At 31.3% G+C, this 19,696-nt stretch overlaps 2 protein-coding genes and 1 long non-coding RNA gene across 3 annotated transcripts; all 3 read left to right on the forward strand.

The window, feature by feature from the left end:
• The first annotated feature begins 6,539 nt into the window (after positions 1-6,539).
• Positions 6,540-9,816, forward strand: LOC100244746 (putative 12-oxophytodienoate reductase 11). The gene is made up of 5 exons (XM_002281083.5): positions 6,540-6,791; positions 7,812-7,952; positions 8,110-8,240; positions 8,478-8,654; positions 9,033-9,816. The coding sequence occupies exons 1-5, from the start codon at positions 6,694-6,696 to the stop codon at positions 9,623-9,625; spliced, it is 1,140 nt and encodes a 379-aa protein (XP_002281119.1). The 5' UTR covers positions 6,540-6,693; the 3' UTR covers positions 9,626-9,816.
• A 1,434-nt stretch (positions 9,817-11,250) lies between these two features.
• On the forward strand, positions 11,251-13,122 carry LOC109121652 (putative 12-oxophytodienoate reductase 11). The gene is made up of 2 exons (XM_019216431.2): positions 11,251-11,873; positions 12,782-13,122. The coding sequence occupies exons 1-2, from the start codon at positions 11,776-11,778 to the stop codon at positions 12,930-12,932; spliced, it is 249 nt and encodes an 82-aa protein (XP_019071976.1). The 5' UTR covers positions 11,251-11,775; the 3' UTR covers positions 12,933-13,122.
• A 55-nt stretch (positions 13,123-13,177) lies between these two features.
• LOC132253209 (uncharacterized) lies at positions 13,178-15,604 on the forward strand. Its single transcript, XR_009465003.1, has 3 exons — positions 13,178-13,282; positions 14,096-14,160; positions 14,842-15,604. It is a non-coding gene; the product is annotated as an uncharacterized LOC132253209 (long non-coding RNA).
• Positions 15,605-19,696: the final 4,092 nt, after the last annotated feature.

A 19,696-nucleotide genomic window follows, 5' to 3' on the forward strand; every position in this document is an offset into this window, starting at 1 on the left:
CCTTACTTCCTCTTATGTAGATATCATTCGTTTTAGGTCCAATGAGTAATCATAGCTTTAAAACGTATTTTAAAGTAGTAAAGATCCATTATCGTTAGTACAAATAATATCTACACGATTAGAAATAGGTCACTTTACTTCTCTTTTCCGCACTTCAAATGTTAACATATCAAACACCATAACTTTTTTTTCTTTTTTTCTTTTTTTTTTTCCTTGAAGGCAATCTAGGAATACTCATTTTATCACTTCATTCTCTAAGAGAAGTATACATATCCTTCATGAGAACACTCACCCATCTCTACTTAGGGGTTAAAAGGCTAAAAGAATCGATGCATAATTAAATATTCTACCAAAGATAGTAATGTCTTTGTATTATGATGAGCCCTTGTTTTGTTAGGCAATTAAGATAGTAATGCGTTTCAAATGATTTGTTGTTCTTGTGAGCTTTTCAAGAGTTCTAACAAGATTTATTTCATTAACATATATTGCAATAATTGCAAATTTGGTTTCTAATTTTTTTAATGAAGATACATGGACATATAGGGTTATTCACATACCTATTTTTTTTTAGCAAGTATCAGCTAAGACATTTGTACCGCATGCGTTCGAATTGTTTTAATCAACTCAAGGATCGTTGTAACTTGATTGAGTACATGCTATGAGGTTTTGTACTATTTGCTTCAGGCAATTTAAATCTTGCAGAGATTTTCATGTGTATCCATAGAACTTTATAAATATGATGTAGTAACATCCATGAGACGCATATTCAGTCCTTCTGAGATTGTCAAACTAATTAAGAAACGAAATGTGATTGTGTTCATGACGGAAGAGTATGTTTCATCGTAGTCAATATTAGGTTTTTGCGAAAAACCTTGTGCTACTAATCGCACTTTATATCTTATGATCTCATTATTCTCATTTTGTTTTCATACAAATACCCATTTGTACCCATCATGCTTTACATCTTCATGTGTTTGGACTACAAATAAAAAAACTTCTCATTTTGTTAATGAGTTTAACTCTGCTTGTATAACTTCTTTCCATTTTGGCCAATCATTTCTATGTCGACATTCTTCCAAATTTTGTGCTTTGGGATCTTCATTATTTTTTATGATATTAGAGGCCACTTGGAAAATAAAAAAAATTGTTAATAACAATATTATTTCGATCCCATTTTTCTATTGTGTGTACATAACTTACTGAGATCTCACAAATTTCAGGTACTTGTGCCTCTTTAGGGGCAACTTGTTCAATGTGTTCCTCTTCAGGGGCTTTTTATTCAATATATGCTTCTTTAGAGGCTTTCTGCATTATTTGTGCATCTTATGGGGTTATATATTTAACAATTTTAGACTGATCAGTCATTTTGATGGTCTCTTCTAGAGTGCCAATTTTTTCTTGTGTTTTCCTTTTCTAGAGAGTTACATTCTTTAAGTCAACAAGTTTACCATGCTTTAAGCATATCTTAGATTCATTTGTTAACTGTCTTACAAGAACGTTAATTCATGCTAGAGTATTTGCAGTTATAATATGTGACTTTGTCACTTTCTTTATATCAATAAATGCATCTGGTAATTGATTTGCAAGATTTTGCAAATAGATGATCCTTTGAACTTCTAGTTCACATTGATTTGTATGAGGATCAAGATGGGACATAGTAGATGTGTTCCAAGTAATTTATAGTCATTTTTCAAGAATCGGTTTTTCTCTCCTTAATGATGGGAAAACACTCTCATTAAAATGACAATTTGCAAAGCGAGCTGTAAAAATATCGTCTATCAAAGATTCAAGATAACTTATGATAGATGGAGAATCAAAACTTACATAAATCCCAAGTTTTCATTGGGGGCCCATTTTAGTGCATTGTGTAGGTGTAATTAGTATATATATTGCACAACCAAAGATTTGTAAGTGAAAAATATTTGGTTGTTTTCTAATCACAAGTTGTGAAGAGGAGTATTCATGGTAAGTTGTAGGTTGAATACAAACTAAAGCTGCAACATGTATAATAGCATATCTCCAAGAAAAATTAGGTAATTTGGTTTTCATTAGCAATAGTCGAGCAATTAATTGAAGACATTTGATAAAGGGTTTTGCTAAACCATTTTGGGTATGGGTATGAGCAACAGGATGCTCAATATTCATCCCTATTGACATGCAGTAATCAATGAATGTTTGAGAAGTAAATTTGCCAACATTATCAAGATGTATGGTTTTAATTGGATAATTTAGAAATTGTGCTCATAATTTGATCATTTGTACAAAAAGCCTAGAAAAGGCAACATTACGTGTAGAAAGGAGACAAATATGTGAACACCTAGTAGATGCATCTATTAAGATCATAAAATAACGAAATGACCCACATGGTGGATGGATAGGCCCACATACATCCCCAAGTATTCTTTCTAAAAAAAACTAGTGACTTGGATATGACTTTAGTAAAAAATGGTTTAACTATCAATTTACCTTGTGAGCAGGCAAAACATGAGTATTCATTAGGCAAAAGAATCTTCTGGTTCTTTAGTGAATGTTTCATGTGAGTGATCAATTATTTAACACATCATTGAAGACCCTAGGTGACCTAACCTGTCATGCCAAATGACAAAAACTTTTGAGTCATTGAACTTCTCGTTCACGACAACATATGATTCAATAGACTTTATAGTTGTATGATACAACCCATTGGAGAAAGTTGAGAGTTTTTCCATTATAAGCTTCTGACCAGATATAATGGAAGTAATACAAAGATATTCTATATTATCTACATTCATAGTTTAAATATGATATCCATTTCTACGAATATCTTTAAAATTGAGCAATTTTCTTCTAGATTTACTAGAATATAAAGTATCATTTATATAGAATCTAGTTCCATTTGATAGCATTATGTTTACTCTTTCAGAGTCTTCAACTAAGTTTGTAGTACCAGATATGGTACTTACATTAACTTTTATCAATGTCAATTCGAGAAAATATATTTTATCTCAAAGAATTATGTATGTTGTTGCATAGTTTGCGAGACATAAATCATTCTCATTCATCTTGAAACCAAATAACACATGAATTTTGGATATAACTAATTTTTTTTTAAAAAAAACAAAGCATAATGTAAATAACAAAATAAAATCAGATGTAAATATAAAACATAATAATATATTATTTAATATATAAAGTAACATCAATCAATGTTATTATTTTCATTATTTATTAAATGATTAGTTTTTTCACTAGGACCTCCAAAGAAATCAATATCATAGTAGGTTAGGTTCAATCCATACCATCGTTAAAGTTCATCTCTATCTCTTTTCCTTTTCCTTTTCTTGATGTTTGGTAAAAGTTGACCAAATGTTTGGGTATACAACATGTACGCAACCAATGTGCTTTCATATCATATGTATAACAATTATTCTCATGGTTCTTAGGAGGTTTGTCTTGTATACACTTCTCATTTTCTTGTTTTGTCTCAGTATTACTCCACTTATGGTGGTGCCATGAGACTTTTCTTTATAAAATAAAATAAAATAAAATTGAGGAATTATTACAATAAGAACCATGATATCGGGGATTCATTCCACAACCACGACCATGTCCTCGTCCTTGTCCTTGTCCACGAGTTTGAGACGATATTGCATTCACTTTAAGGAATGGTTCATATCTAATTGGACAAGATTAGTTATTTCTCATTGAAAACTCATTATTTTGTTTAGTGATAAGAAGACATGATATTAATTCGAAGTATTTTGTCAATCTATGCTCTCGATATTGCTACTACAAGAGCATATTCGAAGCGTGAAATGTAGTAAAAGTTTTTTCTAACATATCTTCTTTTATGATTTTTTTTTCTCCATACAACTTTAATTGAGAGTTGATTTTGAACAATGCGAAGTTATATTCACTAACAGTTTTAAAATCTTGCAACCTTAAGTGTATCTAGTCATATCAAGATTTTGGGAGAATCACAGTTTTCTAGTGGTCATATCTTTCCTTCAAATTACTCTATAGAGTAAAAAAGTCATTTACCGTAATATACTCATTTTTTAAACCTTCGTGAAGACAATGATGAAGGAAAATCAGTATTTTTGCATAATCCTACAGGGATGCTTAATTTCCTTCTTTGATTGTAATTCCAATATTCATTGCATTAAGATGTATTTCAGCATCAATGATCCAAAATAGATAGTTCTTTCATGAAATATCAAGTCCCACAAACTCAAGTTTTGTGATATTTGACATTATCAAATAACTTCATATATATAACAAAACAATATTATTAGAATCAATTACAATAAATTGATAACATTGATATAACTTTTTATTATAATCAAAACCAAATAATTTGCTTATAACTTTAACAATATATAACACAAATTAAATAAACAAAATCAATAATAATATAAATATGTAAAATCTTATCCTATATAAACAATCTCAAGTTTAAGATAAAGAAGTATATTTAGAGTAATTCATGTTGATAATGTGTTATACAATAAGGATAAATGCAATACAAATAAAAGTAAAGATAAATATATATTACTTTGATAATAATATATAATGGGGATGAAGAAATCAAAGAAGATAATTAAACAAGTTGAGAGAATAAAAGACAAAGGCAATGAAGGAATGAGAGAATGAGAAAATGAGAGAAAACTTTCTTTTCCATTCCAAAAGACCATTTATAGGCTTACAAAATGCTTTCACTTAATACTCACCTTTAAAATGAGTAAAGAAAAGTGTTTATTCCTTTAGTAATAGAGGTGGTGGAAGTTCACCTAACATTTCCAATGCTTACCTTACTTTATATACAACTATTTTCTATTTGTATATGGCTGCATGTAGACACTTCTAGTCTCCATCATTCTATGATAACTATGGGAAATAGGTCATGTGCATTCAATGTAGACTCTTACTAGTCTCCATTAAAGGCTTATTACTTTAAAAAATAAATTTTTTTAAAAACATATTTACTATAATTTTGAAAAATTTATGAATATATATGTATTTAAAAATGGAAAATTGTTGGGTTTTCATAAATGGGTCCCACTAAAATTTAATCCAATTTAATTTTGTCCTCACATGCATCACATCACAACATATTTTTTCGGTTGGACTCCAAATGGCTTTCATTTAAAGAAATATGAAAAAGTAAAAAAAAAGAAGGAAAATTCCTTGAGTAGAGTACTTGACTTGGTGTTTAGTCTTATAAATACATTATATTTATAAAATATCTTAAAAATTAATACTAACTCCAAATAATTGAAATAACTCAAATTAATCTATATTTGCACAACTTTCTAATAAAATTATCTTAAATTCATTTTAGTCCATTTACAAAAATATTAAATTTGTCATTAATATTATTAATTTTATTGAAATGTTTTATCACATTTTAAATAAATAATTAAATGATTTAAAATATTTAAATAAGTTCCATATAAAATATTTTATTTGAAAATTCATTTTAAAAGTTAGTTTAAAAAATGTATGAAATTTTTTCCTTTTGACTCTATTTACATTATTAAAAATTTTGCTTATAATTTACATTATCATTATTTAAAACTAATATTTATATTGCATGTCCAATTTAGCTTTATAAAACACCGGATTTTAAAATGGAGCATATTACATAATAACAAAAATAGACAATTAAAAAAAATAAAAAATGAAAACACACAAATTTATATATAAAATATTAAACAAGAAAAATTATGAACAAAAAGAAAAAAAATCCATTATATCAAAAAATTAATACAAAAAAAAAGTTGCGAGTGATTACAGTAAAAATATAATCATCATAATCTTAAAATTATATACCAAATTATAATTCAAATAATTATAATAGAAACATAATCATCATAATTTTAAAATTATACATTATCACACATATATATTATGAAATTTACGGATCCGAGAAAATAAAATTCAAGTTATCAAACTCTTTGGGAGGTAAAATTAAAATGAATTATAAATTCTCCATGATTTAATAGACCTAAATGAAAGTTAGTATTATTATTATTTTTTTTAATAGATGGAAATATTGTTCTTCGTCTTCTTCTATAAATTAGATTTTGTTTTTTTAGTATTATTTTACTAAATGTTGAATGAAAGGAAGGCGATTTTTCCTTTCCTTATTCATATATCCTTTTGTCACCCACCGACATGATGACGTCATTGGTGATGAAAAAGGTTCATTAACAATTAATTTTGTGTACGATGACTGACATATTGGATGATCTCATCACTGGCAGATGAATAGATACCTAATTTTAATCATTTAAACATAAATATATTATTTAAAATTATCTAATAATGAGAAAATTTAACTAAAAATTTAGATAAAAATCTAAAAATAAAAATAATAAAACAAGATTATATAAAAAATTTATAATCTACAAAAAAATATTTTTCTAAATATAAATATTATTTCAAACTTAAATTGAAAATTAAAGCATTCTATGTTTTTTTTTTTTCTGAAGCTGAAAGAAGGCTACACGCAACTGATGTTATTAGGAGGCTCAAAATCTGGCCAAAAAACTTGGAGGGTCCCACCTTGATTATGGAGGCACGGGCACCCACGCCCGTGGATCCTCTCTCTATAAATGGGTTTCAACCGTAAGCGGATGCTTTCATTGTTTCATAGATTACTTAATCGATTATTTTCTACGAAAAGAAAAGAAACAGAGAAACCAAACACTGATGGACGGGAAAGTACAAGGACTAAATGGCGTTTCTGCTGAATCCCTCATCCCTCTCATCACTCCATACAAGTTGGGCAAGTTCCAGCTCTCTCACAGGTGCAATCTCTACTTTCTGGTTTGATTTTCTCCCATTTTCTTTCATATTTTCTGTTTCTGCTTGTTGGGTGTTGCTGGATTTTGGGTATTTTGCGAGAAAGATGGAATTTGAGGGGAAATTTATGTCGTTTCGGTCATGGGTAATGGAAATTTTTTAAGATTCAGAGTTTTCATTTCTTTATCGTTGAGCCCTTATTTTCAGTGTATCACATTGAGATTGTTCATGAATTTATGAAGCCAGAAATTAGTGAAATGAGGGAGACTGTTGCATTGCCTTTGAATTCCAGGCCGAATGCTTCAATCAAGTTGTTGAGAGTGGTATATGGGTTGTCTTTTTCCCTTGTACGCCAGTCTATCTGCTGCAAATCAAGCCTAGCTGGGCTTGGTTTCAATTATGGCCAAACTTGATCTCTTCCATTTTACGCAGAATGGAATTTTTTTTTTAACTCTTGTTTCCTGGGCAGAGTGATCGTCTCTTTATTATAACTAATGGTCAAATGTAGGAAGTTTCGAATGATTAGTGTTTTCCATGGCATAAATGGGGAATAAGCCCCTCTTACCACTACAAAATCTGAAGCTTGTTGGCTTTCATCAGATCTCTGGATAAGAATAAATTCCTTGCATGTTTTTTTTTTTTTTTTTGATGATTTGTTCTTTAAAAGCATATGCTGGATTTCTGATTTTAATTTTGTTTTTTGAGAGAACACTGTTGTTTAAAAGTGGATACAGGGCGTGTATGATTGATGTTCTGTGCCTGGTTTTAGGCAGAAAAAGAAATTGTGATTCTGGGATTTGGTTTGAACTAGGATTGAATCCATTGCTTCTAAATTTGGAGATTCAATAATGCTTTATTTGGGTTTTCAGTTTCTGAGAAATCCTGCCAGCGAAATTAAAGTGATCTAATTAATCATCTTGTTCACCCATATGCTTCCTAGGGGTTAACTTTAGTAGTTAATTCAATGTTTTCTTTGGCCGAAAGTGCCCCAATAGCTAAATTTCCTCATGTTCCATATTTTTCAGGGTTGTTCTAGCACCATTAACAAGACAGAGATCTTGGAACAATGTTCCTCAACCACATGCTATCTTATATTACTCTCAAAGAACCAGCAAAGGGGGTCTTCTCATAGCCGAAGCAACAGGAGTTTCTGACACTGCTCAAGGGTACTTGTAGAAGTCATTTTCTGAAGTTCCATTCATTTTCTAAATGAAAATAAACAAAATGTGCTCAAGCACATACTCTCCAGTGTTTTGATATTGATGTTGGCCCTTTCAATTTCGTTGTTTTCTTTTCTTTTTTTCGAATTTTCCATATTTTTAGGTATCCCCATACACCGGGCATATGGACAAAAGAACAAGTTGAAGCATGGAAACCTATTGTCGATGCTGTACATGCTAAAGGCGGTATCTTTTTTTGTCAGATTTGGCATGTGGGGAGGGTTTCAAACACGGGTATGTTTTTTACTTACCATTTGCTGTAGATTTGAAAGGCATTCCTTAGCTTACAGCATGCAAATGAATATTGAAGAGTTCTTGAATTGTTGGGATGCAGCCGACATGGAATCTTTTAGTTCCCTTTTTTTTTTCTCAAGCTTATATGATGGAATGAGTGGATTTTATTGAGAAATAAGGTTTATTTTCTGTTTGGTTATAGCTCCTCTGATTTATCCATCCTATTAACTTTTTCAGATTTCCAGCCAAACGGGCAAGCTCCAATCTCTTGTACAGACAAGCCATTGACACCCCAAATCCGAAGCAATGGCATTGATGTTGCCCAGTTCTCAACTCCACGGCGGCTAACAACAGATGAAATCCCTCAAGTTGTAAATGATTTTAGACTTGCTGCAAGGAATGCTATTGAAGCTGGTATGTGATATTTTCAATTAAAATAAATTTTGGTGATGGTGAACAACATTTGATTAGCCAAATCATAGCATTTGAAGGTACAAACCCGTTATCATGAATGGTCAGTTCAGAAAATGGCAGCCATCCCACCATTGAATTATTGGATTTTAGTCTTAGGATTTAATGAATGAAGCCACTTCAGTTTTGTTACCTCTGTTGGAACTGTTTGCCTTGAGAATTATTTAGTGCCTATGATTAACAAATATTTGAACTTCTTCTGCAAAACGATTGTAGTGATGCTATTGAACCATTTCGTGGATGTAATTCCCAAATACTAAACCGCACTTGATTTGCCCTTCAATTTCTTTGATGCAATAACATTACTTGTTCAATATGTAGGATTTGATGGAGTTGAGATCCATGGGGCTCATGGCTACCTACTTGACCAGTTCATGAAAGACCAGGTCAACGATCGAACTGATAAATATGGCGGATCCCTAGAGAACAGATGCGGGTTTGCTTTGGAAGTAGTTGAAGCTGTCGTTGATGAGATAGGGGCAGATAAAGTTGGAATAAGGCTTTCTCCATTTGCTGCTTATGCAGAAGCAGGAGACTCAAATCCAAAAGCTCTAGGCCTTTACATGGCTGAGTCCTTGAATAAATACGGGCTTCTCTACTGCCACATGGTTGAGCCAAGGATGAAAACAGTCGGAGAAAAATGCGAATGCCCCCATAGTCTTTTGCCCATGAGAAAAGCTTTCAATGGTACATTCCTTGTTGCTGGGGGGTATGACAGAGAAGACGGGAACAATGCTCTGGCTGAGAATCGTGCAGATCTTGTTGCGTATGGGCGTTGGTTCTTGGCCAACCCAGATCTTCCTAAGAGATTTGCGCTCAATGCTCCTCTCAACAAGTACAACAGAGAAACCTTCTATACACCTGATCCTGTTCTTGGTTACACTGATTATCCATTTCTTGAAGACATCGAGTAGATTCTCAAAGGTGTAGGATTAGAACTTGAATCATTTTTCAGTGATATAAGCATCCCGAATGCCATAGTCGTTATTTTCTTGTGCCCCTTTCAGATAGTTTCCACGTAATTGTAAGGGTGCCACAAAGGATATAGAATTCAAGGACTATCCTGCATGATGATAAAGAGATGAATTCTCATGGTTCACCTTAACTCTTATGACAATGCTTGACTACCGTTAAGCCTAGCGTTGCATTATATCAAGTTTTGGTCATACCGGGGGCCTAAACTTTTAGGTGATCAATTGGTAGCTTAATAACTACTATTGGGAAGCCTTAACATTTAGGTATTTGTGGTTAAACCAACATAGCATTGTTGTCCTTTTGAAGTCACAAGCAAGGTTGACAATGTTGCGAGATATATATATATATATATATATATATATATATATATATATATATATATATATATATATATATATATATTATATGTGCATAAATTAGTATATATATTATAAATTAATTAAAATAAAATTGTTGTAAATAAATAAATTTTAATTATTATGTATTTTGTATAATATGTTAAATGAAATACTATTTATTTATTTTATAATTCTTGTCATATATAGATTAAATAAAAATATATTTTTTATTATTTTATTATTTATATTTTTAAAAGTTTTAAAATTTTCATGTGAAAATAAGAGTCAATGATTTAGTTTTAGCTTTCTATTTATGTTTCTAACTTAATCGTAGTTCTAACTTTTTGTTTAATTAAAATGTTTAATTTTTTATATAAAATAAAATACTTTGATCGTGGTTTTGACCTTTTGCTTAGTTGAAAATTTATTTTGTTATTTATATAAAATAAAAATAAAATATATTTTTCATAAAAATTTATATTTAATAATATATATTAATTTTCTCTTAAGTTTATTAGTAATTAAAATTTTTGCATATTAAAATTACGCGTCTTTCAATTGCAACAAGAAAAATAATGCATCCTCTTAAAGCATTAAGTTGGTGTACCTCAAAGTAATGCACAATTTAAGTTATGCACCTAAAGACTTTCAATTACGCACCTCAAAAGTTACACATTACTCAAATTGCACAGCTCCATTCATTTAAATTGTGTACTTTTGCTATTTCAATTGAGTAATTACGCCCACAATACCTCCAAGTTACCCATTTCCACTAAGGCGAGAATGATGTGTGTTGAAAGAAGGGTACCCCTCCTTTATGAAGAAAATAAAACTGATGTGTAATAAAAGTAATACTAATATATGCTAAAAGTAACACTGATGTATCTTGAAAATACCATTGAGGTGCAAAAAATATATCGCATTTTTAGTTTAGGATAAGATATATCGAATGGTACCACTCATGCATAAAGAAAATAACACTGAAATATGCTAAAAATGTGTGTTGAAAGTACCATTAAGATGGGAAAATATATTTTATAAAATGAAAAAAAATAATATAAATTATTAAATATAATGCTTTTATGAAAAATATATATTTTTTATTTTATATAAATTAAAAATTAAAAATTTTAATCAAAGAAAAGATTAGAATCACGGTCAAATTTTTATTTTATATTAATAAGAAAATTCAAGAGGTATGATGAGAATTGGCCATAGTAAAGAAAAGGGTAGCTTTGGAATTGTCATTAAAATCACTATTAAAGTTGTGTATTTCTAACAGGCTGCATGTGTACGTATGATTGCATAGTGCATGTATGATTGCATAGTTTCCTATTTTTTAGGCTGAAAGAAGTCACGGCGCGCAGCTCATATGGGGAGGCTTAAAATCTGGCGAAAAGTTTTTCCTTTTTACAGGTTGTGTATGTATGATTGCATGGTTTCCCAATTTTTTTTAAGCTGGAAGACGCACATCTCATCTTGGGAGGCTCAAAGTCAGACAAAAAGTTTTTTGTTTAGTGAAAACTTGAACTTAATCTATCCTTTTTTACAGGTTGTGTATGTTTGATTGCATAGTTTCCCTATTTTTTAAGCTGAAAGGAGTCACGCAACTCCACGTCCTTGGATCTTCTCTCTATAAATGGATTTGAAGTTTTCGACAACTCTTGCATATTTTCATTGTTTTCATAGATTGGGAATCATTGATTTCTTCTTTTCTGGGAAGAGAAAAGAAAGAGAGAAACCAATCACTAATGGACGATAAGGTACAAGGACAAAATGGAGTCTCCGCTGAAACCCCCATCCCTCTTCTCAGGCCATACAAGTTGGGCAAGTTCCAGCTTTCTCACAGGTGCCAACTCCACTTTCTCTATTGGTTTTCTCCCATTTTCTTTCATATTTTCCATTTCCACTTGTTGGGTGTTGCTGGATTTTTTGGTATTTTAAGATTCGGAGTTTTCATTTCTTTATGGTTGAGCCCTTGATTTTCAGTGTATCACATGTAGTTGTTCATGAATTGGGAGACTGTTGCATTGCCTTTGAATTCCAGGCCGAATGCTTCATTCAAGTTGTTGACAGTGGTATATGGGTTGTCTTTTTCCCTTGTACGCCAGTCTATCTCCTGCAAATCAAGCCTAGCTGGGTTTGGTTTCAATTATGGCCAAAATTGATCTCTTCCCTTTTACACAGAATGGAATTTTTTAATCTGTCTCGTAGGCAGAGTGAATCTTCTCTCCATTATAAGTAATGGCCAATTTTTGAAAGTTTCGAGTGATTTAGTGTTTTCCATGGAATCAATGGGGAATAAGTCCTCTTTCCAACTCAAAATCTGATGCTTATTGGCTTGCATCAGATCTCAGGATGACAATAAATTCCTTAGTTGTTTTTTTTCCTTGATGATTTGTTCTTTAAATGCATATGTTGGATTTCTGATCTTCATTTTGGTTTTTTGAGATAACTCTGTCGTTTAGAGGTGATATAGGCTGTGAATGATTGATGTTCTGTGCCTGGTTTTAAGGAGAAAAAGAAATTGTGATTCTGGGATTTGGTTTGAACTAGGATCGAGTCCATGACTTCTAAAATTGGAGATTCAATAACGCTTTATTCAGGTTTTCAGTTTCTGAGAAATCCGGCCAGTGAAATTAAAGTGATCTAATTAATCATCTTGTTCACCCTTAAGCTTACTACTGGTAAAGCTTTAGTAGTTAATTCACTGTTTTCATTGGTAGGCTAAATTTCCTTGTGCTCCAAATTTTTTAGGATTGTTCTAGCACCATTAACCAGACAGAGATCTTGGAACAATGTTCCTCAACCACCTGCTATCTTACATTACTCTCAAAGAACCAGCAAAGGGGGTCTTCTCATAGCCGAAGCTACAGGAGTTTCCGACACTGCTGAAGGGTACTTATAAAAGTCATTTTCTGAAGTTCCATTCATTTTCTAAATGAAAATAAACAAAATATGCTGGAGCACATACTTTCTAGTGTTTTGATATTGATGTTGGCCCTTTCTCTCTCTGTAACGCCCAGGCATTTCTTTTAAGGGTAATTTAGGAAATTGTTATTAATAATTTAATTAGTTAATTAATTAATTTAATAAAGTGGAAGAGGGGTAAAAGTGTAATTTTACGAATAAATACCCTAGGTAAAAATTAGAAATTTTATTCTTTCCCTTCTTTTCTGAATAGAGTTCCTGTTCGCAGAATTCCAGAGAACGTAAGGTTGGAGTCAGATTTCAGGGTTGAAGAACAGATCTCTATAGGTAAGATTCTAAACCCTAGTTTAATATTTTAGATTCATTGATTAATTTCAAGCACATTAAATATATTTTTTTTGGAAAACCCCAAATCTAGATTAGGGTTAGATTATTTTTTTTAATTTGTTTTAATATCAAATAGTGAAAATTTAATATTTTGATTTTAATATTGGAATTTGGGAGATCTTAAGTTTTATTAGAAAAAAAAATAAAAATTTCCTTGGAATATTTCGATTTTAGGTTAGGGTTATTAAAAAAAAAAAAAAAAAAAAGAACGCGTGAGCACAGCACTGGAAGGAAGGAAGGAAAAAATAATAATAATAATAATGGGGGCGTACGCGTACTGTGCTATTGGAAGCATGGCAAAAATAAATAAATAAATAAATAAAAATAAAAAATCCAGGTGGGGCGTGACAGTGCTATGGATGGAGGCTTTTGTATATATATATATATATATAGATATATATATATATATATATATAATGAACCATTAGGCAAAAAAATAAAACTTGCTTTTTGGTGTGTACCCGAGATGAGGAACTTTTTGGTGTGTAGAGGAATGGTTGGGTGGCTTTTGAATTGATTAATTAAAATAATAATATTTAATTTTAGATTTATAATTAAGATAATAGTAATAATAGATTTAGCAAAATATATATATATATATAGAGTTTTATAATGAAATAAAATTGTAATTTAATTAAATTAGTAGTGTGTTATTAGAAATAAATTGGGAATTTATTAGTTTTATTTAAATAAGGAATAAATTAGTTAAATTATAGATAAATAGTAATAATTGTTTCTCTTATGTTATATTAGGTGAAGAGTAGATTATATTTTTTCAGAATTATTCTTCTCCCAAGCTTTCAAGGACTTCTTTTGAGGTAAGGGAAGTTAATGTAATATTTATAAAATTAAATTATCTTATATGTTATTTTGAATTGTGGAAAAGAAAATGATATTTTGTTACCATGCATGGATCAAATTGTTTTTCACTAAATGTTATGTTGGAATATTTTGTTTTATTTATGACACAAAATATGGAGATATTATGTTGTGTAAATTTGAATACTTGAACAAAAACATCACTCTGGTTTATTTGGCCCTTGTCAACGGGATATAATAGTTGACTATTCGGCCCTGTCAACGGGATATAATAGTTGACCTTTACATTTCATGGTGGGAATGTAATTGATTCGGACCCTAGCCTCTAGGGGTTTGGTTAGAGGTTACTAGTACTAGTAGTGTTTGGTTCCGTCCACCAGGAACAATTTGAGGCTAGCCACCCATTTGAAAAGTCCCACCTAACTGGGCATTTGACATTTGATAACCAGAGTAATGAAAAATTGAATGGATTTGATTGAGTCTGATGTGAAAGTGTTTGAATTTGATATGAAATTGGTTGGTTGAATTTTGAATATATTGGTATTTTTGAAACTCTGATATTTGATGAGAAAAAAATAAATTGATATCTCCTATTTGAAATGAAAATATTTGATCCATGAATTGCATTAATATTCCTTATTGGGCTGTGAGCTCATTCCCAGTTGTTGAAAATTTTTCAGGTACTCTTAGTTCGGGTGAGGAGTGATGGCTAGGCTGAGGAATGGTCATCATTAGGATTTGACTTAGGATTTTATGTTGGATTTTGTTTAACTATTAGTTATGTTATTTTGGATCATTTGGTATTTGGAAGTTATTTGGAAATTAAACTTTGAGGATTTTAGATTTTGTTTCCGCTACTCTGAGCAGGTATTTGGTAATTGGTAACATCCAGTTACAATATGACTGTTTGGGTCAGATTATACTTTAAGCCTTCGGGTTTGAGGTGTGAAATGACCGTCACGCCCTTGGAGTGGGTCTTGGGGCGTGACACTCTCTATATATATATATACACCAGGCATATGGACAAAAGAACAAGTTGATGCATGGAAACCTATTGTAGATGTTGTTCATGCTAAAGGCGGTATCTTTTTTTTTTTTTGTCAGATTTGGCATATGGGGAGGGTTTCAAACACGGGTATCCTAAAATTTCCAAACCTATTTTAGGATATGGCATAAGGAGCAATCATACTTGAGCCCCAGCACATTCCAGATACTCGCTGGATCAAACGGGGCAAGAAGTTTGAAAAAGAACAGTTGGTTCAATGGAAACATTTACCAGCTGAAGAGGCCACGTGGGAGACGCACCAGTCATTGCTTGAGCAATTTCCGGATGTGGACCTTGCGAACAAGAGTCCACCCGATGGGGGAAGTATTGATAAGCCAGGACGTTCTCAACGTGTGCCTATTAGAAATCCATGGTACATGTAAGGAGGGCAGACTGTGCATGGGAAGATGGATGTGCTAGCTGTCAAAGACTTAGTCCAAGTTGTTTTCCAACGTTCACATATTTGCAAAGGAGTGGAAGGAGTGGGTCATGCAGTTATAGCTATTTATTTGCAACATGTTAAGTAATTGTTTCTTTATTTGTAGCAATTGTGATCTTAAGTTTTGGGAAGTGGTTAAACTTTATGTTTTTAAATTCTATCAGATTCAATAAGAAGGCAGTAAATATTTGATCCAAATTCTGTGGTTTATTCTCACCCTAAGAGAATTATATTCTGGCTTTTACTGGGACCTATCAACAATGGATGGCAAAGTAGAAGCAAATGAGATCTCTGCTGAAACCCCCATCCCTCCCCACACCATACAAGTTGGGCAACTTCCAGCTCTCTCATAGGTGCAATTTCCTAGATTATTTTCTTGTAGTTTCTTTCACATTTTTTTATTCATCTTGTTGGATGTTGCTGACTGCTTGGGCATTTTGACAAAGATGGAATTTGAGTGGAAATTTATGTCATTTGGTCATGGGCAATGGAAGTTCTTAGGATTCAGATCAGTTTTCATGTCTTTAATTTTTCAGGCCCTAATTTTTCGTGTATGCATGGGATGTAGATTGCTCCTGAATCTATGAAGCCAAAAATTAACAAATTAAAAAATGAAAATTTATCAGAGTTTTGACAACTATTTTTTAAAACAATTTTTTATTTTTAAAAAAAATACCTGTTTGACAATTATAAATTGTTTTCTGTTTTTAAAAATCGTTTTAAAAAACAATAACCAAATAGGGTCTTAGTGTTTCGATATTACTCCTAAATTTTTGTCTATGATTGATGTGTGAAATTAACTAAAGGGATCTAATTAATAATGGTTAATTCACTGTTTTCTTTGGTTGAAAGTGCTCCATATTTTTCAGGGTTGTTTTGGCACCATTAACCAAACAGAGATCTTGGAACAATGTTCCTCAACCACATGCTATCTTGTATTACTCTCAAAGAACCACCCAAGGGGGTCTTCTCATAGCTGAAGCAACCGTAGTTTCTGATACTGGTCGAGGGTAAAAGAACAAGTTGAAGCATGGAAACCTATTGTAGATGTTCATGCTAAAGGCGGTATCTTTTACTGTCAGATTTGGCATGTGGGAAGGGTTTCAAACAGACGTATATATGTTTTTTACTTACCACTAGATTTGAAATGCACTACTTAGTTGAAAGCTAATGAATATCAAAGCAACATGGAACCTTTTGGGAATATTTTTTTTCTTGAACTGTGTGATGGAATGAACTGATCTTATTGAGAATTAAGGTCTATTTTCTGTTTGGTTATAGCTTCTCTGATTCTACTACCGTTCAGTACAGATTTCCAGCCAAATGGACAAGCTCCGATATCTTCTACAGATAAGCCATTGACACAGCAAGTCCAAAGCGATGGAATTGATGGTGCTCATTTCTCAGCTCCACGGCGACTAACAACAGATGAAATCCCTCAAGTTGTCAATGATTTTTGACTTGCTGCAAGGAATGCCATGGAAGCTGGTATGCGATATTTTCAAAGAAAATAAAGTTGGTGAAAGTATAGCGTTTTTCTTTGATGCAATAACAGATTGTTGATCCGGAGCTTTGACCCAAAATGCAGCATTTTAAAAAAAATTCCATAAAGTAAACCAATTTTGAAAATAATGCCCAATCTAGTGCGTCTGGGCCACGTAGATTGCCACATCATAAAACCGTAGTCACCAACTACAGTTTTGAATTTTTTTTAATCGGTCAAAACTGTAGTTGGTAACTACGGTTTTGAATCCTTTACCTTTTCCGTCCCTTTCCTAGTTAGCTTTCTTCCCTTTAGGGTTTCGTCCTTCCCGTTGCATCCTTGACTCAAATTCAAAATTTGGAAGTTATTGGTCAGGTAAGATTTATGAGTTTTTCAAGTTATCGTAAATTTTAATTTTTTTTTTTTGTAAATCTGTTTGGTTTTCACGTTGTTGTTGTTGTAGATGTGTTTGGTTTATGTTTGGTAAAGATGTGTTTGATTTTATTTTATTTTATTTTGATTGTGAGCTTAGCAAAAAGAAAATTGTTTTTTTGGTAAAGAAAACGGATATGGAATGAGGGGTCAGTATGAATTTTTTTTGTTAAAGATACCAAAAATGGAAAGGACCACTGTAAAAAAAAACTCCAAAAAAGCAGTGATTTTTGTTAAATGAATAGAAAAAATAGGAGTACTCCACTTTTCAAGGGCCAAATTTATCTTAAGCTAGGAGATTGAAGGTGTGGGGTTGGTTTCTACATCATTCTCCAAATTCTAGGAATGTTTGGTTGCCGAGAAAATAGAGGAAAGTAAAAAAAATAGTCCAAAGATGACAAATCCTCAAAAAATTAAAAAAATAAATAAAATAAAATTCTTTTAGTTTATTTATTTTTTGATAGGCATCGTTTTAACATATAAAATTGTTGTTTTTGTTCCCTGTTTTCTTGTTGGAGTATGGTACATCATAAAGATATATTACCCCTTGCTGGAGTTGTTACAAGAGAAAAAAATGGACTATAAAAGATGAAGTGCATATAGATGGAAAACTAAACTGTAAAGGATAAAGAACTCCATTTGGTTGCTGAGAAAAACAGAGGAGATGAAGAAATATACATTAGTTTTCAGTTTTCCTTTCTTTTATCCTCCTCCTCTTATAAACCTTCTATAAATTAAGGAATAGAAGAAACCCCCGGAGAAGAAGAAAACTATATTATCTTCAACCTTATGCTTATCCACAGCTAGCAGAGCCAAAAAATGGTTGACATGTTGGGAGATGCTTGTAGGCTAGTGAAATATGAGGGACATTAACTTTTTTTAACTGGGATTTTAAGAGATCACTTCCCTGTGCTACAACCATTACTATTATTCCTTTAATAGCAATAATTGCCTTTTCGTAGTTATTTTTAGGATGACATAAGTTTAATTTTCAATCAAATGATGAAGTTCATCAATAGAATGGTTTAATTCTATGCATTTTTTTTAAGACTGAAAGTTATGTGCAGATTAATGCCATTACTTTAAGTGTTCAACTCTGAATATAGAACATGAGATCATACCCACTTAACATTGGGTTTATAAGAAATTCGCCAAATATTTAATATTGATAAGATGAGATAGTTTCATTATAGGATCTATTAGAAGGTAGTTAAAGATCCATTGAGTTTAATTGTGAATAATTGATCAAAGCAATTAAGATTCATAATTTGAGATTTTAATGGATTTAAATTTAAAGTTAAATTAAATATCAGTTTAGATGAAATTTTAAGGTCTTCAACCTAACTTGATAAATTATAGATCTTATTGACTTTTTAATGTCAAAATTGATTTCTAGTGAATTCGAAATCCAAGTATTTTTTTCATTTATATATTTTGTTCCAATTTTGATCAATTTCATTTTTTCATTAATCAAATATCGACTTTTATGTTGGCATCAATTTTATAAGCTGCAATATTGCACAACTAGAGCTTGCATTTAGTAATAGGAAAGCTGAACTTACATGTTGTAAACTTGATAGAATTGCTTATTAGATTTGCAAATATTTGAACAACTCTAGCAAAGTCTCCTCGAACTAACTTTGGCATATCATCTACAAAATAAGTATAGAAACCAATAACACAAATAAAAAAACAGATATTAGAAGACAAATGATCATTTTATTCAACTAGTTACCTCAGTTGTTTCAAATTTATTATTAGAGTTATGGTGGAGGGCTTCAAACAATGAATATTATTGTCATACCTAAGAGATCTAGAACAGTCTCCACATTGTGGTTAATGCACTGCACAGAGAACATATCGACGAGTCTTTCAAGTTCTCATCCCAAGTCAAATTCATCATCTTCTAAAATAGTTTTGGTCTAATCACCTTTTGGTATTTATTGGGCATATTTGTTAGTTCCAAATTATTTTTTAAAATTTACTTATTAATTGATCTCATTCATTATTTGAAGTTCATTTGTTTAGTTTAAAAATTTATAAAAAAATATAATGAAGTGTAGAGAAGAAACAATATTCATTTTGAACTAGTTTTAGTTTGTAAATTTTAGTGGTAATTGGATTATTTCTTGAATT

The sequence above is a fragment of the Vitis vinifera genome, chromosome 18, assembly GCF_030704535.1.
Source record: "Vitis vinifera cultivar Pinot Noir 40024 chromosome 18, ASM3070453v1".
NCBI lineage: Eukaryota > Viridiplantae > Streptophyta > Magnoliopsida > Vitales > Vitaceae > Vitis > Vitis vinifera.